General features: G+C 41.3%; 1 protein-coding gene across 1 annotated transcript; it reads right to left on the reverse strand.

Moving 5' to 3' along the window:
• Positions 1-5,297: 5,297 nt before the first annotated feature.
• LOC307016750 (frizzled-2-like) lies at positions 5,298-7,762 on the reverse strand. The gene has a single exon (XM_079646047.1). It carries the CDS (start codon positions 7,533-7,535, stop codon positions 5,877-5,879), a length of 1,659 nt encoding a protein of 552 aa, XP_079502173.1. The 5' UTR covers positions 7,536-7,762; the 3' UTR covers positions 5,298-5,876.
• Positions 7,763-9,212: the final 1,450 nt, after the last annotated feature.

The raw sequence follows: 9,212 nt of genomic DNA on the forward strand, positions 1-9,212 counted from the left end.
TTTGATACGCTATGTTCTGTTCCTTTGGAAATAACTCAACACAGGAATGAAGAATGAAGAAACACCCAGTCCAAAGAAAAATAAAATCTTCTGGCCTTCTGTTACGTCAGTGAAGAGGGAGCATTTGTGAGCCTGCATGAGTCGCTGTGTTCAACTCCCACCTTTGCGATGAGGCCCCTCCACCACTGCTGTCGGTGAGGACCCACATGGAAGTGATTACGCCGTGCAGAGAGTGAAATTACAGAGAGAACCTACAGAACTGGAGCCCTCCTTTAACCGCTCACTCATTCACTTAGATTTACACTCATGAGCAAAAGCGCAGAAAGCACATGCAGCCAAGTGAACACACACACACACACACAAACACACACACACACACACACACACACACACACACACACACACACACACACACACACACACACACACACACACACACACACACACACACACACACACACACACACACACACACACACACACACACACACACACACACACACATATATACAGGGACAAATGGGCACACACACCTTACCTAAAGCTGTACATTTCCACTGCTGGCTCTGTTGGGACAAGGCTGCAGTGTGCTCCGCTCTCTCTCTCCTGGATGGGAGTGGGTCGGGGCCAGGGCTGTAAATTCCTCAGAAAGTGCTGTTAAGAGCGCCTCCATTAAAGCAGGGGGGGCCGGCGCTCGCCAGAGAGGAGCCGACTCAATAAGTCATCGTCAAAGCCTGAGGCCTCCCGGGGGCCCACGGGAGAGCCACGTTTCACAGACTGGATTAGGGCGATGTTGTTCCATTTAACACACCTTGTTTACCTGGAAATGCAGGTGGTTAAAATGCTGCATCCTGGCAGTAATGGGCCACTAAGAATAATTTGACTGCCTTGTAATGCATCAGCAGGGGGTTCATTGACTCATCAATTTAAAGCTCAGTGATTACTTGCACAGCTGTTGATTGATGTGGCTTTCTAGACTTGCTTTTAAGGACTGGCTGCATGGAAACAAAACTCCAATTGGCCCATTATTATTTGAAGAAATTGCAACGTTTTACTTACACCTACTGTACTGACAATTACGGATCAAAAAGTTGCTTTGTTTAGTAGCCAAAATAATATCTAACAACTCAGATTTTTCATTGAAGTATTCAACAACATAATCGAACAGGAAATGGGAAGAGTTTCAAAAATAAATGTCAACAAAGGTCTCATTATTTCACTACAAGTCTTTATCTGTAGTACTAAGTAGAGGACAACATACTCTAGATGCATTACAAGACAAGGGATGAAACACGACACATCACTGCTTTGGGCTATCAGTGTATTCATACTCTGAAAAATGATCCATCTCAGTATAGCAAACATATTGTTAAACCAACATTTTAAACAGGAGGCATAACAATACTGTATCTGTGGTTCTTAGACATAATACTCTGACACTATTATGTTTACTGGTAAATCTAGTTTATATGCCTGCTCAGCTCAAAATGTGCAACTTAATAAATGTAAAAAGTTAGAAAGAGATGCCACAGTAGCTTAGAACATCATTCCTCCACGTGTTGTCATTTGCTACTTGCACCATCACCCGAAGGTTTATGAGAGTGGCACGGTTTGTGTACACACTGTGGTGTCTGAGTACACATTAACCATTCCCTTCCCTTCACACATACTCCTCCCAATCAAGCCCATTATTATCCCAGGCGTGCTGCAGGCTCTCAAAATATCTGTCACGCAGCTGTCAGCACCTCTCGCTCAGCAGCTGGAGAGGCTCCGAGGCACTCCCTCACGTTTACCCTGATACAGTTTTACCTCGCCCTGAAGGCCAGAGGGGGGGAAGTCTCCTTGTATCACAGTTGGTTCATAATGTGTTTGTTTTCTTTTCAAAGCAAGAAGTGAGTGATCCCTGCACTTATGAGACATACAATCCCAGACAAATGCATGTCATGAGGCATGAAATGTATGCACCAAAGTTTGGAAGCTCTGTATGCAAAACTTCTTTCCACTATTTTTAATGCTTTTGCTCACTACTGCAAGGCCAACACATGGCTGTTTATTTACGAAATAAGGTATGAGAGGCATTTATCAAGCCTTAAAGAGACCAGCAGGACCAATAATCCAAGCGATATCAACACAAAACACATTTTTAGGTTGGATTTTCTTTGGTTAGTTTTCGCCAAGCAATGTCGTTCTTCAACATCAAAACTACAGTGGGATCATATTTTTTTTTCAGTGAGAAAATAGGGCTTTAAACTCAACAAGAGTGAAGCAGGCTGTAAACTAAAAAAAAGGGCTTCTAGTGGACGCAAGATAAATGTTCAGTCTCCTGCCAACTTGTTACGCTCCATCCCACTCACAGTGGCCGCCTCTGAGAGCAATGATAGACGGAGAAAGAACATATTAAACTTTCTGTTGAGATTTCAAGGGGGGAGCGAGACAGATAGATATAGTATGTGCTCTGGAAAATCTCAGCTGCTCTCCTATGGTTAGGATAATGTATGACTGCAACTAATCCAGTGTTAGCCTTCAGAGCAGGAGTTCTTCTTGTGTTTGTGCCAAGATTTGATTAGAAACAGGCTTACTACATGTCTGGGTATTTTTCCTTTTTTTCCTTTTTCCCCCCATCCTGATTTCCTTTGTCCTTTTTAAGCCAGTTCATAGGCCTGATATAAATCTCAGCAAAGAAATAAGTTAATGGTACGTTAACACATACTTAAACAATGGTTCGGCAGCAAAAATGAGAACAGTGGCGCTAGTGACTAACAACATGATCTTTTTCTGACATGCCAAGGCTTTCACACTATCCCTTCTCCCAATAAGAGCGACACCATAATATCAACTCCAGGAGCATTCTTCCTGTCTTACCCCCGTTCCGTGGCTTGTCCCTTCTTGCCTTCGAGCAAGCAGGAAGCGGCTGCATGCAAGATTTAAGATCTGAGATCAACAACTTGGTAGACGGCTGCTACTGAAAAACTGGGCACCGTTTTTTTAAGAGAAAGGGGTCTACTCCAGACAACTACCAGTAAATATTAACAGGTTGAGAAGGTTTCACAGTGTTTTTCTTTATAACCAAAATGACTTGTTCTCCACAATTAAGGCCAATAGGCAACGTTGGTAATACTTTCCCAGAACACATGAAGATTTACTGAGAGAAAACTTTTTCATCTGATTTCATTTAGTTTTAATGATCTGAGATCCAAGGTTTCAGTGGAAATATCACAGTAATTTATCCTAATTTGGATTCTGCTTTGCTCCCCTTTCTTTTTTCTTGGAGAAAGACAAAAGCAACCAAATAATAGTGAATTTTCCATTATGCTCTCCAAACCCCTCCTCCCCTAAACCCTTAAACAATCTCACTCCCTTGCTGCAGCACTCCACCCCATGCCGCTTCACTTCATTCTCTTGCTCTTCATTCGTTTCTCTGCTTCGGTGAAAAACCAAACAAGCCAACCATTAAGTTGAGTTAAGCGCAGGAAGTGGGCCTTCGGGCCAGGCGGCACTGTTTACAAGGAGCTAGTCAGGTTTCAGAGGTGCTTTGAAGTGAGCAGCACACAGGAGACTGTCTGTCACTATGCCTAGGCCCAGCACCGCTCCACTGACTCACTCGCATTCCCCCCATTCATCTGAGTGGAGAGAGGGAAGGAGGGTGAAGGCGGGGGGAGTGAAAGAAGGGAGATTTATGTGTTTTTGCCCCTTGGAGTATCTGTTTCTACCTTTAATCACTCTCACTTGTCTGTTATTACAACGTTTCTTTATTTAACCTCACATAAGGATACAAGAAAGACAAACATCAACTTGTCCGACGGGACAGGAGATATAAGAGAGACAGTAAGGCTTTGCTATATGTGTCAGTAATTATACTGCAACCTAGAGAGGCTAATAAATTGATCATGTTTAATTGCACTCGTAGTAACTGTATGTGCGTGCAATCCTCAAACTTCTTGCTTCTAGCCCAAAGCCTCGCTCTGAGGCAAGGGGATCAACTTTCTCCAACACCCATCTACTCCATGACATCACCGCAGAGAAGGTTGAGTTTCAGCCATGCATGGCTCGGGGGATTCCAACTTGGCACAAAGCAACGGCGGCTCCAGAGAAGTAACACTATAGCAAACCTGAACACCCTTGTTTTCCCTTCACCAGGCAGGCAGGGACATTTTCACACCTATGCACAGACGGTTTCTTGCCAAATGATTCCTGTTGATTTAAGCCAGCCCTCTCTGACAACAGGACACAATAAAAAAGGTTTTTTTGTTTTGTTTGGCACTTGGAGGCGATGATAGTGTACATGTGTGAGAAAGGGATTCATACAGGTTGGCACCGGTTGGCACTAGTGTCTTAGACACAAAATACATAGATGGGAATTATTTCAGAATAAGTTAACAATTTTGGTGAATAAAGTTTCAATTGGTTCATTTTGATATATTTGTTATTTTTTTTCTCAAACTGTCATTATATCCTGACAGTTGTGCATTATCAGATGCTGTCAAATGAATTGTGAACCAGACGACATGTTGTTAACAGTCAAGCCAAAACTAAGCACCGTCCAACAGTCAGAGCAAACTTTCCTGTTTTACAGCTAATAAGTATACCAAAATATGTTTCTGAAAACATTTCAGGCAATAAATGGCCAATGCACTAAAATAATCTTGATTCATAATCATATCTGACCAACGCAGTTTGATAGTTCATGAGCAGTGATTCTGTCTGTGATAGTCTCCTCGGCTCTGATTGGTAGGTTTTCTTTCGTTGGGTTTGAATCTTGGAAATAATATTAGGAGAACTAGGAGGAGACAGATAACTTGACTTTTAAATATATTATTTGAATCATTTCTTACTGTCCAAAAAAAGTGATAGTTTCAGCAACTAGGATGAAAAGGTTTAACGCAAAAGGTGGTTTAATTTGTCTTAGTTTAAACTCACTTCTTTTATTTCCCAGAGGGCTGTACTCAGGGCTTTTTCCATTAGGAATTCAATAGTCTCTTTTACTGTTCTCCACAAGTCTGAGGAAGCAGATGTTCAGGTGTGAGTGTGACACAAACCCTCACCCCCTAAAGAAAAAAGCAAGAGCAGTTACTTTTTTTTTATCAAAAAGTAACTTTCTATAAAGACATTTAATCACGAAAGGGACTCAACATAAGTAAGGGAAAAATTTAAGAAAAAAACAAACTTAATTTATTTTTTATCTTGCGCTTGGGCCTTGAAATCAAGCATTTGATTTATAGTTAATCGATTATATCTGCAACCTTTGCTAAAGTTTTTTCATTTAAAAAGTACTGACCAAAAAAGCTTGTTCGATATCATCCATGTAAAATGTTCTTTTAATCCATACAAAAACAACGTAATTCATAACCAGCAGTTAATAAAAAAAGAGCATGTTTGGATCTACGGTATGTGGCTTTCTTACAGTGCAAAAGTATAGCAGGTACACTAGCAGGAAGAGTATTTACTTATAAATACAAATATATAATTTCATGTTTTTACAAATACTATTTACAATTTCATTTAATTACATATGAAATGTTTAAGGAGCGAATAAACCAAAGTTCATTCCCCGCTCTCTGTGTTCTTGGCTGCTGGATCATCACTCCCCTTGAGCTTATGGTGGATTTAAGAGAGGGGGAGGGAGAGCATTTCAGCACATGGCATCCATAGCCATGCTTGTTATTTGTTCAGACAGTCAGGCTCAGTCCTTGTTTATCCAGCTTGCCCTTTTGTCAAACCCCTCACCCTCAGTTTGGCATGCATGTGTGGCTATAAAGTTGAGGTGAATACAAATGCTGTAAGAACCAATGGCTACTCACTATGCTACTCACCTATCACATGAGAAACAGGTAATAATACACAACTTAGTCCCAGCAACATTTAGATGTCCCATTATTCTACACAGTGGTCTCTCCGTGTTTGCCATTTGTCAGCCTGGTGTAAAACTTATGCCAGGACTGTAGAGTTTTTCCAGACCAGATCCAGAAACCAGAGGTGATGCCCACTATCAGAGTCATCAGGTACTTGATCATGTAGACGGTAAAGTCTGGAGTCATGCGGGGCCCGGTCTGCTTGGGGCAGGGGATGGCCAGGCCCCTGCAGTTATGGCTGACCCAGTTCCTCTCCCAGTGGGAGCGGAAGGCCTGCTCGTAGAAGACGCAGGCGATAACAATGGTGGCGGGCACGGTGTAGAGAACGCTGAACACCCCAATCCTCACCATCAGTCGCTCCAGCTTCTCTGTCTTGGTGCCATCGTGTTTCATGATGGTGCGGATCCTGAACAGAGACACAAAGCCAGCAAGCAGGAAAGAGGTACCGATGAAGAGATAAATGAAGAGAGGGGCCAACACAAAGCCTCGTAGAGGGTCCAGGCTGCTGAGACTAACGAAGCAGACCCCACTGAGCACGTCGCCCTCGATTTGCCCGATGGCCAGGATGCTGATAGTCTTGACGGCCGGCACTGCCCAGGCTGCCAGGTGAAAATACTGAGAGTTGGCCTCAATAGCCTCGTGGCCCCACTTCATACCTGCTGCCAGGAACCAGGTGAGAGACAGGATGACCCACCAGATGGAGCTGGCCATGCTGAAGAAGTAGAGCATCATGAAGAGGATGGTGCAACCTTCCTTTTTGGTGCCTTGGACGATAGTTTTATAGCCTTCTGGGGTGAAGCTGTCATTGCACACCACTTTGTCTCCCAGGAAGTATCCAGCTATGTAGGCTATGGAGACCATAGTGTAGCAGCCAGACAGGAAGATGATCGGTCGCTCAGGGTATCTGAAGCGTTGCATGTCCACTAAATAGGTGGTAACTGTAAATAAAGTAGATGCACAACAAAGCACAGACCAGACCAGAATCCATATGCGGGAGAAATTGATTTCTTTGTCAGTGAAAAACATGTACCCACCGCTCCTTGAGGGGTCACAGGGAGCTGCACAGTCAATCTCATCTAAAAACTTATAATTCAAATATGGTGGTACTTTGAGAACAGATGGGCAACGAAAAGGCCTGTCATGTCTGGGGGCCATGGTGTGGTCGTGGGTCTCCGAGACAGGAGTTGGGGGTGGTAGGGTGGCGTGGGAGGAATCGTTTTGGCCCACACAGATCTGTCCGTCTCCCAGCACGGGGAAGTTTTCGCAGCGCAGGCGCTCGGGCCACTGGAAGCCAAACTTGTTCATGAGAGCCTCGCAGCCTTGCTTGGCTCTCTCGCAAATGGACCTGCAGGGGGGAATGGCCTTCTCCAAAACTGTGCACACAGGCGCATACATGGAGCAGAGGAAGAATTTCAGCTCCGGCGAACACTGTACCTTCACCAGAGGGTAAAACTGGTGAACCTCGAGCCCTGCGTCCTCCTGGTTGTAATGTCCCACGAGATTTGGCATGATGGTTTGGTTATAGGCAATGTCCGTGCACAGAGGTATGGAAATCGGCTGACAAAATCCGTGCTCCGGGACGACTATTCCGTGGTCCCCTTGATACTGGGCTGATAACAGCAGAGGCAGCAGGAGTGCAACAGCCCAGGTCTTGCAAAAAAACATCTTCGAAAAAGTATAAAACATTTTGTAACCGGATTAACTGGACGTGAATTGGTTTAGTGTCCTACCATAAATTCTGCAAGCAGTTCTTTAACTTACACAAGTGAAAACTCTGCGGCATAGACCTGTACGCTCCTCTCCGAGTGCCCACTCTCCGCTTTTAACACTGTTGGCTTACTTTTTTCTTTCCCACAACTCCGATCAATCCATCAAGGCAGCCATACTAAGCAACATAACCTCCGGTGAAAACTTTCAAAATAAAATCCTTTAGGTAAGGTAGCCTACGTTTATGTATAGGCCTATAGCACATTTTAAGATACAGAGTCAATTCAATGTGCTTTACATCATCATTAACACAATAATAAGACAGCAGAGAGGAACACAATAAATAAACATAATGGAATGACAGATTCATTAAAACCATGCATAAAAGAGATGCAGAATAGTTTAAAAACAACATTGTAAATACGTTAGGTGCTACAACAAGTTAAAAGGCTTCTGGGTAAGCAGCTGTAAGACGAACATGACTTGTTCAATGTTAATAAATGTATCAGCAAAGCACAAATAATGCTTATAGACAATAAATAATACCATTTGTTTACTCTTCTCATTGATATTTTTTATTATTATTAATGTTGTTATAATTATTATGTTTTCTTATTGCATTCATCAACCAAATACATATAATATTTCTACTATGCAGTAAATATTGAGTCCTCATACTCATTAGAAATGGATGACATTGATATTGCATTCATTTTTTTTATTTTTAAATAATGGTAAAACACAAATAACACAATCAGACACATTACGCATAATTTCTATATTCTCCAAATCGATATTATAAATGTCTATATAAAGGCAATGTTGTTAAACTTGTTTTTGAACATTTGTGCTTTTATTTTGAAAGTAATGCCGCTTGTGTCCTGCTTGTATTTTCTTTTAAATATTCTCGAGCTTGATTCCACAGCTGGATTGTATGGCCCAACCTTTATACAATCTATGGGCCCAACCAGACTTTCAAGTTCCCCCTCAAGTAATATGTCCATGGGAGGAGGAGGAGGAATCATGTTATGCAGACAGTATCTTTTTTTAGAAAATTAACTCATCTATGTATGTAATTTTGAATTATTTGATCAAATGTATTTTTAATTACAGAAAATACTTCAAATAATGCAATCAATTATTATAACAACAACAACGACAAATACATTACAATAGGATTTGCACATTATTTATAATGATTTAATTGATTAAAACCCTTATTTACTACCTTTTTAAAAGTAAAACAATTCAGAGATGTAATCAACAAGTTAACATATGAAAAGCATTACATAAAAGTAATAATAAACTTCATACCAAATATTAAAAGTTTAATAATCTTAATTATTCTTCAAAATCACATACAATTCCAATTCAATTTGGGGGAGCTTTTGTTATTTTTAATGTACGTATAATATTAACATAATAATCTACAAGTGCACAATTGATTAAATGTGAAATGTATCATGATTTAATTGATGAATGTGCAAATGTGTTATTAGTGTGTAATTACACTTTTACAATCAATTTTGAAATGAATGTAGACTATTCACTAGTTTAAAAACAAATAGTGTTCTGGTTTATGACGCCTCTGTTGTGAAATACTTCTATGTGGAATATTTATATATATATATATATATATACTTCCACCTTTAATAC

Source organism: Notothenia rossii (genome assembly GCF_949606895.1).
Source record: "Notothenia rossii genome assembly, chromosome: 8".
NCBI classification, from domain to species: domain Eukaryota; kingdom Metazoa; phylum Chordata; class Actinopteri; order Perciformes; family Nototheniidae; genus Notothenia; species Notothenia rossii.